Below are 19,754 nucleotides of genomic sequence, written 5' to 3'. Positions count from 1 at the left end.
ATCGAAGGAAGATCCTCAGTTAGTTCGGGATCGGAATCCTATGAAGAAGACATCATGAATCCCACAGGTAAGGCGCTCAGTTTAAACGACTCTCCCGAATGTTCAAAGATCCTAAACCAAACAACTTAAGTTCCGCGATAATCCAAAAGCGATAACACGCTAAAAATATTCTATCCAAGCTCAGCTTTCCACACTGCTTCGGAACAAGGACCAATGGCGTAACTTGAATATAAATGAGATAAATCGGAATTGATGATCTCACCGCATACTCAACTTCAACCTTCTGTGACTTAAACATTTACCAGCTGATAAACACGCACAGAATGCCGAAGAAATGTGTAGATCAAACCTTTCTCAAATGTCATCAAACGCCATAAATTCGTCCTCGGGCATATCCATAAAATTGCCTCAAATTTGTAAATCCAAATTGTAATTTTATAGAATTTGCTGCGTGGGTCGGTGGTTGGAACAAATCCTGATCGTCGCCAATATGTAGAAGATGTCTGGTATAATAATCCAGGAAACCGCAAATGTTGAATTAAGAAGATTTATTGAAATAGTTCCAACCACAGGAGGAGTGCCTCTTCAGCCCGGAGTCCGACAAGCAACTGAAGCAGCTCGTCGAACCCAAGACCCCAGAAGACTCCATACATTTAAAGAAACACATTCCATGACATATACACATTCTATATTGCCTAATAACATGCCTAATGACAATATCAAATATGCTACCACTATACCGGGCTTTGCCCGGGCACACCCGCGTTGCGGGAGGGCCGGGCCGGTTAAGAGGGCCTCTGGCGCCCTCCAGCGACGTCATGAGACTGCGCCTCGCAGGGCCTCCTGGGCAATGTAGGCAAGAGCCGAGCCGTTCACCTCACGGCTGCTCCGGCAGCGCGGCAGGAGTTCTCCCTGGCCCCAGAGGGTTGGAAACAAAGCAGGATGAAGAAAATGCAGGTAAGTGGTGGCCGTTCCCCTCAATGCAGGCTCTGTCTCTGCTTAAGTGCGTCCATTCTATACCACTATATCATGTCAACTGCTTCATGATTCTTAATCGATCAGTTCCTGTGGAAGATTCTATCTGTTGGACATGTATGCTTTGAAAATGTTAGGTGACTACATTTATGGTTTTCCATCACTTGTAGGTCTCCCTCCTTTCTGATTTCTGATTCTGGCATTCTACCCTGTGAGAGATGCACCACTATATTAATTTTATAAGCTCTTTTTACAAATGTATTAAGGATAGGTTGCTCTTGGACCAGTTTCATTGATCTCCTGTGTCAGCAGTGCAAAGCATTTCCTTTTATAGAAGTTAGCTTCCCAGCAGCGGCTTTCAGTTTTAGAAACATGTACAATATAATGTCCTTCAGGATATCTTTTAAGAAGAAACCAGGCTGTGGAGTAATGGAAAGAAGGAGCTTTCCAACGACTGCATTGTGTCAGCTATGCAATATAAATCATAGTCAGGTACTCCTAAACATTCCTCTGATGTCTGTGGTCTGAGTTTTCCTGGAGATACACTACGTCTGTTGCAGCTCTATTAGCTTTAAGGGTACTTTATATAATTCTCTGAACACTCCACGAATGAGTCGCACAGACAGGTTAGGATTACATTAAATACTTGTTTTATTGCAACTATTTTTGTGTCTTAGCAGTCACTGCTTACGTCAAACAGATTTAAAACTGTATTTGTAGACTTAATATAGTTTTAAGAATACGCAAGAGAAAAACAAACCTTTAATTATTAACCTGGCTACCTGGCAAAAGTCTTAACACAGTCTTATGTCTGGATTTCTCCTTCATGAAGCAGCGTAGGATACAGAGAGCATTTTATGGTATTTAGCTTTTCTGTTAAAGTGTAAATCTTGCCCATCTGACTTAGGGAGATCTGGGCGAGATTTAAAAAGAATAATAAATATAATCAAGGCAGTGAACTTGTTTTTAATGAAAGTCGCCTGTTCCATGTAGATTATGTAGGTTGATTTATTACGATAGATGTTATCATCATGAGCCCCACCAGGATCAGCCTTCCTCCTGTTCAGCCTATCCTACAACTGACTCTCTCACTGACCAACATTCCACAGCATCTACACACACCAACATTCCACAACCACAGTCACAATGGCTGAGCAGCAGGCATAACACATCTTTCTTTACACAGAATAACTTTAGAACTCCTGCATGAATGCTTACAATGTAGAAATGAGAACTAATGCGAATGCATGCAACCTAAAAGGTGGAAAACGTTTAATTCACGACATGTCGTAACACACTAATTGCAAACGTGCATACAAAGAACAGATAGAAAATACTGAATGCAGTTTGCACAACATGTCATAACATAATACTTTTAACAAAACCACAGTAAATAATAAAAAGAATACACTCACCCTCATCTTCTCCCTTTCTAACTAAATCACAACACACACTCTACCACACCACAAAACCTCAATCCAAACCCTGATACCACAAAATATGCCAGCTGCCCAGGCTAACATAAAAAGCAGCACGTAGAGTACCACCCACAGGGCGCTGTAGAGAACCGTCCAAACAACTGCAAAATAATAAAAGGTAAACGTGAAACACCTTGGCATACCATTGCCCCTCGCCCTAACCCTTTGTAAGGATGGAAGAAAACTCCAATAACACGTCAAGTGTGGCTTAGACTCAGCACCTCACCCGTACCCGTTAGGAAGGGTGGAACACCACTCCACACCAACCATTTGGCATTTACACTGCCTTTCACCCAAACCAGTTGTATGGGTGGAAAACACTGCAATCACATGTAATATAACTTCACTCTGCCCCTCACCCTTACCCCATAGGGAGGGTGGGAAAAACTCCACACTCCAAACACTAGTCATTTGGCATCTACCCTGCCCTTCACCCAAACCTGTAGTAAGAATGGAATCAAATTCTAAAACACATCAAACTTTCAACCACTCATAAGTTGGCTTGATTCTGCTCCTCACTCCTACCCTGTAAGAAGAGTGGAAAGTACACAATCATTTGGCTTACTCTCTACCCTTCACCCATTCCCCATAGGAAGGGGGGAACAAAACACAAAACAATCACCATACAAGACCAAAACAACGGGGTACTTAAGAACCATTGGGCTCGCACTTCAAAACATTCATAACTTGGCCCAAAAATGTACACGTCAAACCCCAGAAACAGTATGGGTAAACACCACCCCCATAATGACCAAAATGCTCATGCAGCACATCAGTAAAAACACACAGCCATATAGTGCAAATGGCATAGGCATTAGCCCTCAGTAACACTCTAGAAAACTGGTGAGCGACCTCTCACCTGAAACTCCTGTTGAGTTTTTGAACATTTGTTGCTCTTTGTTCTCAGACTCATTCTTTTAGCATCACATTTCCACCATAGATTAAGGCAGTAGCCATTGGAAACTGGAATATTCCCCATCTTATAGGGCCCTATAATGCTGTCACCTCCTAAGCAAAGTCATTTAAACGACTTTCCCACAAAGTCGGTGCAAGCAGAACCCACAACCAAGTTTTCATAATTAGTTATTTAAAGTTGAGGACCCCACAAACCAATCTGCAGATCTTGTAACGTCCCTTGTTAGAGACTGAATTTCCCACGCTGACAGGCTCGTTAAGAGACAAAAATTCTGTCCGCCAGACACACAGTCAGAAGCACCGAAAGAACCTCGGCTTTGGCTGTCGGGTAAAAAGATGGCTTCACGCCAACATGAATAAAGCAGGATGTCTCTGGGCAACCAGGTGCTGCACAGGACCTCCTGCAGCGGCATTCCCAGAACAACGGATGAAGCAGCCTCACCTGACCCTAAGAAGGTAAGGGGGTATGCGGGTTATAACTGTCTTTATCACTACAATGCAATATCCTCAGCACAGCACCGATCACAGGAGTAAAAAAGTGGACTAAAAATAAACTTAAAAACTCATAAACAGTTCACCAGACCTAACAACGGTTAACAGGTCTAAGCTGAAAGCCGCTGCTGGTTACCGCCTCTCCAGGCACCAGAGAGCAGGTGACATCCATAAAAGTCCTTGCATCCCTTCAAAATGGTGCGTGTAACCAATGTAAGAGGTGAAATCCTTGCTCAATGAACTGTGCCCTAACGTTCCCTTAATAAGTCCATTGGCTACGAATAAATCCCTATGTTGATGATTCCATACTTGCTGATAATCTGACTTCTGCCAACATAAATCTGCCAGACTATTATCCTTGCCACAGAACAAATATTCTTCTACACGCAGGCCAAGTCAAATAGATGGATGTCTGAAACGATGCCCTGGAGAGAGGGCTGTTTGATGTAATCAATCAATCAAAGCATTTATAAAGCGCACTACTCACCCGGAGGGTCTCAAGGCGCTAGGGGGGGGGGGTCCGCTACTGCTCGAACAGCCAGGACTTGAGCTGCTTCCTGAAGGCGAGGTGGTCCTGGGTCAGGCGGAGGTGGGTCGGGAGGGAGTTCCAGGTCTTGGCGGCCAGGTAGGAGAAGGACCTTCCCCCTCTGGTGGCTCTTTGGAAGTGGGGGAGGCGGCGAGGGCGTGGCCGGTCGATCGAAGCTGGCGTGTGGGAGCATAGAAGTTGAGGCAGCTGTTGAGGTATCCTGGTCCTTGGTGGTGTAGGGCTTTGTGTGCGTGGGTGAGGAGACGGAAGGTGATTCTCTTGTTGACCGGGAGCCAGTGCAGGTCTCGCAGGTGTCCGGAGATGTGACTGCGACAGGGGATGTCCAGAATAAGACGTGCTGAGGCGTTCTGGATCCGCTGGAGCCTCTTCTGGAGTTTGGCGGTGGTACCGGCATAGAGGGAGTTGCCGTAGTCCAGACGGCTGGTGACGAGGGCCTGGGTGACCGTCTTCCTGGTTTCGGTGGGGATCCACCGGAAGATCTTACGTAGCATGCGCAGGATGTTGAAGCACGACGAGGAGACGGCGTTGATTTGTCTGGTCATGGAGAGGGAGGAGTCCAGGATGAAGCCCAGGTTGCGTGCGTGGTCTGTTGGTTTGGGTGCGCTGACCAGGGCGGGGGGCCACCAGGAGTCGTCCCAGGCGGAGGGTGAAGGTCCCAGGATGAGGACTTCCGTCTTGTCCGAGTTCAGTTTCAGGCGGCTGTTCATCATCCACTTGGCTACGTCTGTCATCCCTTCGTGTAGGTTGGCTCTGGCGGTGGCGGGGTCGTTGGTGAGGGAGAGGATCAGCTGGGTGTCGTCGGTGTAGGAGATGATGTTGAGGTTGTGTTGGCGTGCGATGGCTGCGAGGGGGCTCATGTAGACGTTGAAGAGGGTTGGGCTGAGCGAGGAGCCTTGAGGAACGCCGCAGATGACTTCGGTGGCTTCTCATCTGAACGGGGGGAGGCGGACACTCTGTGTCCTTCCGGCGAGGAAGGAGATGATCCACTCCAGTGCCTTCTCCTGGATTCCGACGTTGCTGAGGCGCTGCACTAGGGTGCGGTGGCAGACAGTGTCGAAAGCCGCGGAGAGGTCTAGGAGGATGAGGGCCGCTGTTTCTCCGTTGTCGAGCAGAGCTCGGATGTCATCGGTGGCTGTGATCAGGGCGGTCTCGGTGCTGTGGTTGGCCCGGAAGCCAGACTGCGAGAGGTCGAGGGATCCGTTCGTCTAGAGGAAGGCGGCCAGCTGTTTGTTGACGGTCTTCTCGATGACTTTTGCAGGAAACGGGAGCAGCGAGATGGGGCGGTAGTTCTTGAGGTCGGTGGTGTCGGCTGATGGCTTCTTAAGTAGGGCGCTGAGTTCGGCGTGCTTCCAGCTCTCCCGGAAGGTAGAGGTGTCGAAGGAGGTATTGATGATGTCCCGCAGGTGGGGTGCGATGACAGCGTCGGCCTTGTTGAAGACGTGGTGAGGGCAGGGGTCGGTCGGAGATCCAGAGTGGATGGAGTTCATCGTGCGGACGGTGTCTTCGGTGCTGATCGGGGTCCAGGCGCGGAGGGTGGTGGTGGGGGGCGGTGGTTCGGTCGTGGCGTGCGTTGGTTGAATGCTGAAGCTGTTGTGTATGTCCGTGATCTTGTTGTAGAAGTAGGCGGCGAGGGAGTTGCAGAGGTCTTGTGAAGGGGTGGTGTCGTTGATTCCGGCGTTGGGGTTGGAGAGCTCTTTAACGATGTTGAAGAGTTCCTTGCTGTTGTGTGCGTTGTTGTCCAGTCGTTCCTTGAATGCAGTTTTCTTGGTGGCGTGAATCAGTTGGTGGTGTAACAGAACACTGGTGGGGCGATCTCCAGGGCAAGGTATATCTGCAAGCTTCAAATCTTTATAACTTCTCCTTAAATCTTCAGCAGTTCTCTTGATACTCTTCCTTATTTCTCAGTTCCTCTCAGGGTTCTCAGATTCAGCTTACACACATAGGTTTCCTTCACCAAAGCGTCACAAAATATGTTGTAAATGAATGACACCTGGTCCATGTAGATTATGTAGGTTGATTTATTAAGATAGATATTATCATCAAGAGCCCCACCAGGAGTAGCCTTCCTGCTGCTCAGCCCATCCTACAACTGACTCTCTCACTCACCAACATTAGCATCCTCACACACAAATGATGGAGTAAGGTTTCACATATTCTGAAACTTTCTTGTATTCAGCCCTCTCTAAATAACTTGTAATATATTAACCAACATGTTTGTTTACTAATATTTGCATTACACAACATTTCTAGCATCTAGGGGAAGCATGCCTATGTGATTTTACTAACAGTAACTCTAATGCATTAAAATGTCTGCCGAAAACGCGGGAAACCATCTGCGCATGCGTCTGTCACATCTACGTGGCATGACATACCTCTCTGCTTGTGGGAAAACTTTGCTACTGCGCCCTAGTGGCAGAAATGGCTGCTTTAAATTTCACATGCTAATGCTTATGCTGCAGCTTGTACTAAACGTGTTCGTTCTGCGTAATCATTAATGCACAAGTTAAAATAAAGTAATGGGAATAGAGTAGAGATAAGTGGTATACAGTGCATTCATTTATTTTTGTATTCTGATATGTTACTTTTTGACTTTGCTACTAGCTCGTACTTTGGGCCTGATCACTAAAACATCTTCCATCTTGGACGATTCTGCACACGCGCACTCTGACTCTGAAATTGCTGAAGCATTGAATATCTGCCAACACCCTTCTTACCCACGATGTGCCTGGGAACCTGATCATCTGACCTCTGGAAAGGAAGCTACCAAATGCAATGTATTCAAATTGTGTACCAATATTGTTGGGCGGAAAAAAGTCATGGGAAAGTAAATTGTGGGTGGGGATTCAATCAATATGATTCAAATTGAAATTACATCATCTTAGTATGGTGTGATGACCTCTCCTCGTCTTTCCAACCAATCACTGAAGGGGAACACATAGATTGCAACATTTGCAACATTTAGCGGGGGTACATTGCCCTCGAAATGGTATAACTAAGGTAGGCTCAGATAGAGTAATTGTCCGACTTGTCCGAATAGCTGACCTGTCACTGACCCAAAGCACTCAATAGGCAATCGAGAGCAGAGGTGCTGGCGGAGCACTCTGTGAGAAGAATCAATTACCCAATCGGGGTACTAATTAGCTGTCCTAGAGAGAGTGGGGTGTGACACTGGCGTTAGCGTTAGCTGAGGTCACCTGTCCTGATCTGCACCTGTCTTGTCCCGTGGGCACCTGATTAGTCAGGAGCCTGGTCCTGGTCCATATTTTTGCCCCAGCCCGTGGCAAGGATTGGTCAGTGCACCATTCTAGGTAAATATAATCTATGTGGTTTGTCCTTGTGCTATTTCCATTTCTCACCATTCCCAAGTAGCAATGTCTAAAGGGGTTACTGTGATTTCTTACAAACTTTTTGTCCTGCTGGTACTTTTCTTGCTTGTAAACTTTATGGTCACGAGATTGTGGCCCTTTTCATTTTGACTCAGAAAATCTCTCATAGATAAAGGTTTTAGAACTTTCCCAGAGTCTGTGGTTATTATAAAAGAAGTAAATGTGGTTAGATATTGCCTGTTTATGCTAACTCTCTCTGATTCACAGGACTTATAAATTGGTGACGAGGATTGGTAAGTCATGGTTTACAGGTATAAGTCCTAAACGGACCTCTGGGAAAACTGATAGAGTGAATCAAATTAGTAAACTGGGTAGGCAGGACTGCTAGTTCAAAGTGTGAATGTTATATGGGCCCAAGGTGAGTATGGTAAAATTTAGCTAGTTGGTCCCTGCGCGCTCTATCACCAAAATTCCACAACCACAGTCAAACTGGCTGACCAACAGGTGTAACAGAACGCAAAACAATAACACTAAGAAAAATACTTGAAAACGATATTACAAACATTGAACTATAAAGTAATGAAAAAATCAAAACCATGTATCATTAATCAGTCACATTTTACAGAAACTATTTTAATTTATTGCTTAAATGCATTAATGTACACTTAGAAGAAGTGGCTTCCAGATTGCTACACCAAAGAAAACCTGTGAAAAGGTGATATGATTACTAAATAAAGGAATCTCAACACCAAGCAGATCTTTACTCTGTGTTGTGTGAGACCCACATGAAGAGTAGGAGTTTGAGCAAATAATAAGTGGTTTCAAACCAACAGTCTTACAGGTCAGCTACCCTAATGTAAATTAAAAGTGAAACTCACAAGAAAGTGACAGCACAAGTATGAGGACATGAATGTTCTAATAAATACATTGTTGAACTTGGAACAAATCAGGTTACTGGCTAAAAACATCTTTTAAAGAAAGTAAACACATTTGTCAATTCAAGCATATATTCTGGTAATCTGTGAGTGAAAATGCAAGAACATATTCCAAATATGAAAATGCATCAGATGGACTAAATGGTTTTATATGTCTAAAATTTGATAACTTATGTAGGTCTGACTTCCCTTTCCTGGCCATTTGGGGATTGGAGGAAAGTTCAAAATCCATGAAAAACTGTAACACATAGCTGAGTTAACAATAGTAGGGGGCATCCTTAGTGAAACAAAATGCAGTGTATTGGGCTATAATAATAGCCCTTCCCACTAGAAACAAGAAATCAATTCTTTGCATGTTAAATTTTGACATATGAGTAGGAGAACTCCTCAAGCAATGGCCAGCAGAATCTGATGATTGGTGATTGTCCATGGTTGTCATCGTATATTAATGAATGGAGATACTGCAGACAACAAATAGATCCTGGGGTCAACATATAAATTAAAAATACTGAGGGGCTTATTTACAAACCCCTTGGGCCACTGGTGCATGTAAATAAGTCCCTGAGTGTCACCGTAACCCATAGAGCACTCTGTACATATGATTTGGCAGGGTGGACCTTGAAAAAATCATTTGCCCAATGTGTGTTTCCGGAGAAAAAGGACAAGCACTATCAATATTCTTCACACTGAGACCCTGAATGTGGCAAGAATTCCGAACAATACTCCAAAATCAATAATATCAAATGCCTCTGAGCTCACAGCTTAACAAGCTGAAACCCCATTATCAGAAGCATGGAATGAGCCGTCAGTCATCTGAAGTGCATCTATCTCCATACTGTGCAAGTACATTGAGATTTCAATTGTTTGATGTTTTGAATGGAAAGTAATAATCACATACTAAGCTGTGAGACAGGAGTACAAGATGCCATAGACTGATGAATGTTCAGAAGCAATAGTTGTAAGGCACCAGGAGTTAACATTTTCAAAGATCGATTGGGGTTCCGGTCATCCAAAGAGGATGTTGCTGTTAGCGATTTCAATAAATTGGCAACATCTGGGATTAATAGAAGTTTAAATAAGCTCCAGATCAAATGAGACTGTAACTAGACCAAACAATGTCATTGACACACAAAGGAATAAATGTCCTTACAATAATTAAAAATGTTAACAACTAAATTTGATTAATAATCATGGAAATACCCACAGAATGTCTGATATGAGTCTTAAGCATAGGTTTGACGTATTAGTTCTCCGTAAAAAGAACCACTGATTAAATAATGTGGCATTAGAAGTTAAAGATACATTAGCTGACAAAAGATTTCCCAACTGTGTGTGATCTAAAATTTTGCAAGGAGTTTATTCATTTTTAAGATTAAGAATGTGACATTTAGTGTCACCATGAGCTTGAGAGAACCAATGAGCTTTACAAAGCAAGCTACTGTACTACCTTCTGCGAAATAACAGTTCTGATTAGCCATGTCAAACAGCCCTAATATTAACCAAAAATAATAACTCCTGTGTCTAATTCCAATTTTTATGATGTAAGAGTAAATCATTCAAAAGCAAAATGTGTGTATAGTTGAGTATGACCTTCATTTGCCAATCTTTGCCAATCCTGGTGAAAATGTTGATATGGGTTCAAACATAAATAACAAAATAATCTGCCTACTCCATAAAAATGATCTTGCCTAAGGGATGCTCCACTTAGGATGACTTCGTATTTTCTTGGCAATACAATGACAGTGACAATGATTTATATTTTTTTATTTAAAACTACACGTGCTATAGGTTTATAAGGTCTTACAGAAAGTTTTAGCTCCTCTGCAATAAATGTCTTCTGTATTCATTAGGGCACATCTATCTTATGGAGGATTAAATCTCTGAAATACCATGTCAGATATGACTAGCTCTTTCGTATCAATTTTTAAGATTACTTTTGTGTGGTATAGTTTTTCTCTTCTCAATGTATATATCAGAAAGCAAAGTGAGAAGCAGGACTTAATTAACTACACCCAATTTGCATGACATGCACCCTTTAGCTGTTCGTAAATGATCACCAACACGAGAAAAAAACCTGAGTGCTCTGGATTAGTTTCAAGACTGATGTATAACTCTGGATTCTAACAGCACATATGGCTAGTGCTATACATCGATACGTACATGGATTGCACTACAACGCTTAAGAACCACATCATCTAAGTAAAAATTGCAAGCAGAAAACTTTAGATTTAAAAATTTTGAATAAATGGTCCTTAATTGGTATTTAAATATATTTGTGTTTAATTACATTCCAGGAATGAAAGCAGACACTTTTTAACCAAGCTTGATAAAAGCATAATACTTAAATGATGTTTGGAAGATTTATGAATTTCAAAGCAGTGCAGAGTATGAGACTGATGGCCTTCAGTGAGAAGCTTCAATTGAAAAGAATATGGAATATTTACTTGAAATATATAGCTTTGTTTTGATTATTCATTAGAACGGTACATCTAAACATTATTTTTGTTAGTTAGGGATAACACAACAGGTGTCCAGAAAAGACAGGGAAACTTTCTAAACATACAATTAAAAACTGATTTTTAGAAGGAGTCAATCAATCAAATGATTCCCAATATTCCTTTGCTATGACCCATAGCAGTGGAAAATAACTCAACTAGAGTTAGTTACCTGTTCCTGTAACTATTGGGTAGTGTCTCTAGTAAGTGAATTTGAAGTAGCAAAGACTGTTATTGCTCCACATCTAGGGGAAATAAGGTTATGTTCTCTCATCATTTCCTCGTGAGAAAATAGGCTTCTCATTGTAGCGCAAGAATCCTACTAGATCAAATGCTTAAACTTACATCTTCGGAGTAGTGCATGTGGTAGCATCATTCCACTTCCGCCACAGAGAGATTCTTCCTTGCTTTTGAAGGAACTGTGAGCAGTATAAAAAAGTGCAAAAACCGAGGAGAAAAAAAAGTTCCCTTCTTCCATAAAAAGTCTCTTAGAAAACTGATTCAAACAAAAAAGCTCTTAGGAGTGAAAATGATCAACACTTAAAAGAACAATATAAAAAATGAAAGACAACTGAGGAATACGTTTCCTCCTACCAGATTAAGGTGTGGGAAGAAGGAGTTGCTAAATTGCCACTGGCAGAGCCTCCAAGCTTCCTCAGTTGTTGTATAGCATAGTTAATGACCACATATGGATCAGTTTCAATTGCGACCTCATTGGAGTGTTCAATTGAAGGTGTTAGTTATAGCTACTAACTTACTTGAGGAAACTCACTAGAGCTTGCTGAAAAGACTTCCAATGCCCTGTGGTAAAGAGGCATTCATAGCTGAGAGTGTTGGCCTCACATTCACAAAAAGGTAGACACAAATGCATTGGACAGCACACATGTACATTACATTAACAATATATATGTACAGAAGAAGCTGTGTCTAGTGTAACAATCAAAACTTAACAAGCAATATAGCAGATCAAACAGCTTACAATTGACATTATCAAATCCTTAGTAGGGGAAAGAAATCCTTATATGATAAAAGGAAGACGGGAGAAGCATTGTTAAATAAGAGAAGGAGCACAATTGTATCCTAAACTTAGATTTATCATATATGCTTATGGAGAAGCAGCAACACATTTCCCTAGCTTATTGATATTACTTAGTTTCTCATTTAATAAAATATTTTATGTTGATTTGTTTTTATTAACTGTATGGTCAATGGTTGAACTCAAATGTGTTGAATTAAAGGCAGTCGTAGGAAGGAGCCATTCAATTCTAAGGTAACTTGATATTATTATCTTCCATTTTCAGTTCACTTTGCATGGCTTATCATATGAAAATGCACCAAATAGATTTTTTGGTTGATGTTAATGACATATAGTTAATTTAAGAATGTATGTTTAAGTTACTATTTTAATGTATAACTTCTAATTGTCATCATTTACCAAACTGTGCACTACATAGTCATACAGTGGCAATGAATGAACACAGTCTACATGCGTAGACTAGCTTTAAAAGTCCTGAAAGACACCATCAGAATAGAGGTCAATGTTTTCCCAGAATCATCTCAAAGCAAAGAAATTTACTTTGTTTGGGTTTAAACCATGCAAAATATATGAGTGAATGTACATAGAAGAATATTAAACCTGATATACTTTTTTAACTTTAATGGAACTCATTTCAACTCGTCTAATGTCTTCAGATAAATGGTGCTCCTAAAACACTATTTTGTAACAAAAAATATAACAAGTAATTGCAATATAATCAATCTTGATAAATATCTGTTTTTTAGCATTTTTAACTAGGTGTTTAAGTAAATCTATATGGAAGTCAATAGTTTATTATCACTCTAAAGAGAAAACATGTTGCATATTTGTCCACTCACATGACTCAAGAATACAGTCTATAACCACTGTTGACAATCGACACGCTTTCTTCTCTTATATTGTGGGGATAAGAGGCAAATGAAGAAGTGTAGTTAGTAGGCAAAACTATCATTGCTCCATTAAAGTGGGGAAGAAAGGATAGTTTATATTGGTTGTGTAGAAACTGTATATTTTTGATACTATTTAAGTTGTTTAGAAACTCTCCTATTGAGTGCTCCTCCTATATCAATTGCATTCTGCTGTGTGTGGCAGGTGCTCCAGGACCGTTCTTATAAACATTAGGCAAACTGATAAACTGAACAACAATAAAACATCCTTATTGGTTAAATCACTAACATATTCAGGAATATCCTCATCATGTGAAGCTCTGCATGTGCCAATACATCTGAAATTATGATTGTGGATTACAACTCTAGCCATTTAGGGTCAGAGAGTGTAGTTAAGACAGTCTAAAAGTGAATTAGGAGATGCAGGGCCATACTTCACAAAACTGATTTGATAACATTGCAAGAGACGTTTCAGCATTTGAATTGACCTTGAACATGTGCATATGGATAGCACATACAACTATATTTAATGCAAAAACCATTTAACCAAAATCATTATTTTTTTCTTTTGCTGGCTGTATGCATTAAATAGGCACAACTCACAGCATATATAGAAATACTGAGGTTCTGATGGCCTGTTTCAGTCCCACATGAAATCCTAAACAGAAGCTTTTAGAAAATTGCAAATCCACCAAACATTTGAAATTTCAGGACAGCAATCGGCAATTTTCCATTTCACAATCCTTTACCCAAGAAAAATAGTAACAAAAATAGCATTGCATTCAAAAGAAAATCAACAACTTTATTAACAATTCAATAGAATTCCATTTTGTTGAAGTGGAATACTTCACAAATCTTTCTCACAAACACAAATGCCCTAGGAATGTAATTGTAACTTTTTAAAGAATGCTTCTTCACAAAATAGTACATCATATGAAATTCACAAGTAGAAAATATTCTCAATTTGCACGTACATCAGTGGTACATACATTTCTCAGTAACTTCAATTTCTTTACTACTGGCAAACAGTTATGTTTGTATCTTGTCTTCATGACTGGTAGTTTATAAAGATTGTTCATCCTTTCTCCTAATATATTAGCGCAGTCAATAAACCAATAAGAAGAGCTCAATACCAATCCCTGCTTGAAGAAATGTCATGTCTAGTGCAAATTATTTTAAATTAAAAATGTTGTCTCTAGTTAACCAACTGCTAATTCTCTCAAAAACAACTTTATCAAGGTTTATGAAAAGCGTAGAAAAATCCACTGAAAACCTACAGTGAGTAGGACATACCCAGTAGCGATAAAAATAAATCCACAGAGGATGTTGCCAATAAATCATTCACTTCAGCCTAAACCGCTTGGAAAATTTAACATGACTTTCTGCCATATTAAATATATACACTCAGGGCTTATAGTTAACCATAAGTAAAAGAAATTCTAAACTTTACACAAACACTCTCTTTTAAACACAAATGTTGGTACTTCCGTTTTTGTTTGTTTTAGCTGGTAAAGTGACTGGGACATTGCTTTGCTCTAGCAAATATAATGATTGAATCCCTAAGCGGATATTGCAGTACTCTTTATAACAAAGTAGGCTCTATGTATTATCTATTGATAAATTAGGTTATCTCGTTTTGATTTGAATATAGCTTCCAATCAACGTTTCAAACATACTATTAATAGTAGCATTACATATTTTATTGGAAAGGGGTCAACACAAATGATCACACTGAAATAACTTCCCTTACTCAATTCTTTGCTTGCTTCAGATAAACTCTTCTTTAATGTGTGATGTATTAAATGACCTTGCTCGCTTACTATTAAGGCTGATTATGGAGAGAAATTAGCTTAACATATTCAAACAATGCAGGTAGAGAGATACATGCAAAACTAATCCCCAACACCTCAACCTTGGGCATACAGTGTGTGACAAGAATATCTATTGGCTTTGTCTGCCCGTGGAAGATTGGGACTGGAAGGATGTCATTTGTCTTTGTATGAAGCATCAACATTTTTTGAACTGCTTAATTACTTTTCTCATAAAGACCACTCTTGATCCATCTATAAACCACATTTGTAACTTCAGTGTGGCCTGTTGTCAGTCATACATTCTTGTTAAAAATGAACAGCAGGAATTGCTACTGTGCATTTGAGTACAAGACCCCCAGCAAGCGCTGTGCCACTTTTAAATATGAACAAATGGGGTAAGACAGAGTATCATTTGGAAAAAATTTAACTTTCCAGAACTTTGCCAACACCTAACCTTGCTGTGAGCAAGTATATAGGGTCAAAATCCTCCTCGACACCAGTTATCAAACCCTTACTTCATTTTTTATCACACAAGTAATAGAAGTAAAAATAGAGCAGATGTGCATAAAATGCTTACTTTTTAATGTACACATATTTTGAGGTATCATGGAGTTCCTTTAACAACATGAGGTTTTTTATTTTTGAGTTTGCTCTGCACCTTGATCAACCAACCAGAATAATACCTGAGTATTATAGAACCGCTGCAGACTGAAGACTTTAGACCCATGCCACTGATAAGGTTTATCTCCATAAAAATCATCAAATTTGAAAGTATCTTTGATTATCAAACCTACCCTACCACACCTACCTGATTACATGAATTTGTCAGTCAGATAAATTGTACCAAGATGCTACAGAAAATTTACGGGGTGAGTTTCACAACAGTTATATTAAGTTTTGTTGTTACATTATGGTTAGTGGGAGCAATCCATTACGTTGGATTTTTGTTACTTTGTCTTTATTACTTTTTACAGAATTAGTTGGTGTATCTATCTTTTTGTTAGTAGGTAATTCCTCCCCCTTTCTATTATTGGCACTGTTTTGAACCTTCCATTATTTAGCCTACTCTGCATTTGATGTGTTGCACATGCGCACTCCTTGGATTTTCTGAAAGTAAGCATTGAACATACATCCAAGCAAGCGTAAAAATGATCTCTATAATTGTAAGTGCCTGTTTCTCTATTTGGTGACTTAGTCTATATGTCCTCCAAAGTATAGCAATGTTTGCAAAACTAAAAAGATGCTAAGTGTGCTTTAATGCACAGAAAACACTACTAAACTTAATCGGATAAGAAAATGTATAGATCTTTCTATACATTACCTACACTGGTACCTCCAAATGAAACATCTAGGGCCATATTTATCAAGATTTGATGCTGTGCAAAGCAGCAAGACAACTTGATGCACTGTTCTGCATCAAATGCAGGAGGCAGGAATGGTTATATGTACTAACATATGGTGCATTCCTGCTCTCTTATTGCACTGGTTCATTTGTGGATGCAAGGTGCCAACCCAGGCACGCTTGCGCCATGTTGCAAGGGTGACTGAGTTACACCCAGGATTGTTTTTGAGCAGGAAGGGACGCCTGCACAAAAACTATCCTCTAGAGGTGTTTTCCTCTTCCTAAGTATGATGCAAAATGCAGAATACTTAGAAAAACAAAACAGCGATGAGAAATAAAACTATTCTCTTTGTTACATCTCCAGGGAAGGCATTGCATTTTGATATATTCCCATGTTTACTAATGTTAGTAAGTCTTGATATGTGCCAAAATCCAAGGATGGATGCATGGGAACACCCAATCTCGACCCATGCAACTCCTTCCTGGTGCAGAGTACCGTAAGACAGGGACTTGAGCTGTTTTGCATTACTCCAGATTTACAAAGCCACCTGTGGTATACATTGGCAACGCAAGCCCTTGATAAGTTCAGCCCTAATATTATACTGGGTTAATAGCATTCTTTTGGGTGACCAAAGAGGTCATGTAGTCCCAAACGCTATTTGTAAAAAGAGTACATCCAAGAGTAAACGCTCACCGAACCAGGGAGAAAGTTTAACCAAGAGAAAATAATCAATCACAATGAATCACAACAACTCTTTTAATCGGACAAGACAAACTCGAAACTCCATTAGTTAATACTCTGGACCAGTTCAAATTAACCACGCTCGATGAAGTTTCTAACTTATTATCGTCGGCTAAATCTGGTTCGCCAGGCGACCTATGTTCTCCAAAAACTATGGCCTTTCTATCACCTACTTGTGGCCCGAAAATTCTCAGGATTTTTAATAGCTCGATTCAATCTGGCACTATCCCTATTGCGTGAAAAGAGGCTTATGTTCGACCAATATTGAAGAAACCCACAGCTGACCCTCAAGTGCTTAGCAATTACCGACTAATTTCTCTCCTAAGCCTGTTGGCTAAGCAATTGGAGACCGTTATAAACAGGCAGCTAAGCGCATATCTCGAGTTTAATAAAATCCTAGACCCCTCCCAGTCTGGATTTCGGCCAGGGTTCAGTACTGAGACTGCCATCCTTGCAGTTACTGACTCTCTGAGGCAGGGAATAGACGGCGGGGGATCAGTTGTTCTGATCCTCCTAGATCTCTCCACGGCATTTGATTTCATCTCTCATTCTTGCCTGTGGAGAGACTATATTTATCGGGTATCTGAGGCTCAGCCTTGAAATGGCTGAGAAATGTCTTATCCGATAGATGGCAAAGGATTATGTTAGTACCTTATCTTTCTCAGAAATCCTGTTTGGACGAGGGCGTCCCCCAGGGCTCTTGCCTAAGTCCTACATCATTTAACATTTATATGGCCCCCCTAGCAAACATTTTTGAACCGTTTGGATTCGAGATAATCTCCTTCGCTGACGATAATCAGCTGATGTGTCCAATCGGTTCCGACTTGGAAGATGAGAATATTCGATTTGCAGCAGGCATGCTTGCAATCTCAAACTGGATGACAGAGAACTGCCTCCAGCTGAATCCCAGTAAAACCAAGATTATGCTTATGGGTAAAGCTTCAACCATCTGGACACAAGAGTGATGGCCTGGCCAGCAGGGAATAGCACCCATTCCAAACCAAGCTGTAAAAAATCTTGGATTAAAATTAGATCCAACACTAACTATGAAGGATCACGTTGCAGCCACCATTAGCTCCTGCTACTATAGCCTCCACCTCTTACGTAGGATACTTCCTTTTTTGCCCATTGATCATCGGAGAACCTTGGTCCAAGCCATGGTGATGAGTCGCCTAGACTATGGGAATATGCTGTTGGCGGAAGTGGGAGAGACATTGCTTGCCAAATTGCAGGTAATTCAAAACATCGCAGACAAGGATGATTTGAAATCGTCGCCCAGGCTCTTTCTCGGCTCCCTTGTTGAAACAGCTGCACTGTTTATCGATTAAGAAGCAATCCTATTTTAAAATCTGCTGTCTTACTTTTAATGCCTTGAATGGTAAAGGTCCCCTTTACCTTCAGAAGTAATGAATAAAGCAGGTTTCGGCTGCAACCTAAGATCCAATTCCTTGTCTCTATTAAAGGTGCCCCGATTCCGTCTAAGCCGCAAGGCGGGTAGAGCTTTTTCGTACCTTGCCCCGCGGTACTGGAATCAGCTTCCCACTGCCCTGCAAAAATGTACTTCGTACATCGCCTTTAGGAAACAACTGAAAACGTTCCTATTTTATCATATTCATTTAATGTGACCGGTTACCACCCTCATTTTGCTATGTAAGCGCCGAGATGCCCCCCCGGTGAGTCGCGCGCTATAGAAAACCAATTAACATAACATAACATAACAAACCATAACATAACAATTCACGTTTGCTACTGCAGGTATGAAATGAATGAACAGTCACAAGAAATAGGAAACATATGTTCAGTTTACTAGTGAATTCATTGGTGTGGCCTTTAGTCCTGCCATGTTCATCCTGCAGCAGATAGTGGTGAAATAAAAGTATTTACATAAATATTTTTGCAGGCATTAATTAGTGTAGGGCCTATGGTTGCACAATGTATGCGGTGCATACAGTTCGACTTACCCATTACAGACAGGTCCGCCGCTGCAGTGCTGTTCTCATTCCTGTATGTGACCACACATGTGTACGTGCCAGCGTCATCATTCGTAACATTTGAGATAAGCAAGTTACTGCTGCCAATCAAGGAGTACTTCTTCGACCTTCAAAGTGTATGAAATACAGCAATTATTTTAACACGCTGGAATTATCTCAAAGGAACAGAGAAAGGTTCAAAGGGATGCAGAGAATAATTGTGTTAGGAAGCCCACAAGCATGCTAAGTAAACAGCCCTATTTATGTCATTATTTCGGTGCACAAATATTTTGAGGCTGAAATAGTGAGAAACATTAACTCTGCAGGCATTTCTTTATAACAGATTGATAGACAACATCTCAGCAAGACATTCATGGTTAAACAAAGGGAACTAACATCCTGTTTTCACTACAGCATGTTTAAGTATTTGACAATCTTTGAATACTGACACATATGCTCAGTCCACATATAGCATATTTGCATCAGTAAGGGCCAGGTTATTGTCTCTTCCTACAATGGCCTTAGATAACTATGCTTTTACCAGGTACCAGATTTGCAAGCTTTTTACATATATAAGTGGTGCTTAGGTGTAAAAGAAAAAGGATCTTGGGTGGAAGTTACCTACTATACATTCACAGAATCAGAGTCTGTGGAAATTCCACTCACAGATCAGATATTTTCCTTTGGCAATCAACTACGTTTGAGAATTGTTTATTAGAGTAAATCTGTGGCCGCTGGAAGGAAAAAGAGCATTCCTGGACTGATGCGCATGACAACGTTGAAGAGAACAAAGACTGACTCCT

At 40.8% G+C, this 19,754-nt stretch overlaps 1 protein-coding gene across 1 annotated transcript in view; it reads right to left on the bottom strand.

Moving 5' to 3' along the window:
- Positions 1 to 19,754, bottom strand: part of DCC (DCC netrin 1 receptor) — an 844,139-nt gene that overhangs the window by 564,761 nt on the left and 259,624 nt on the right. Inside the window, exon 5 of the mRNA XM_078677748.1 lies at positions 18,943 to 19,079. Coding sequence (XP_078533874.1) covers positions 18,943 to 19,079 — 137 coding nt within the window. The remainder of the gene's footprint in view (positions 1 to 18,942; positions 19,080 to 19,754) is intronic.

Source organism: Lissotriton helveticus, chromosome 2_1 (assembly GCF_964261635.1).
Source record: "Lissotriton helveticus chromosome 2_1, aLisHel1.1, whole genome shotgun sequence".
NCBI lineage: Eukaryota > Metazoa > Chordata > Amphibia > Caudata > Salamandridae > Lissotriton > Lissotriton helveticus.
This window is presented reverse-complemented; position numbering and strand designations above follow the sequence as displayed.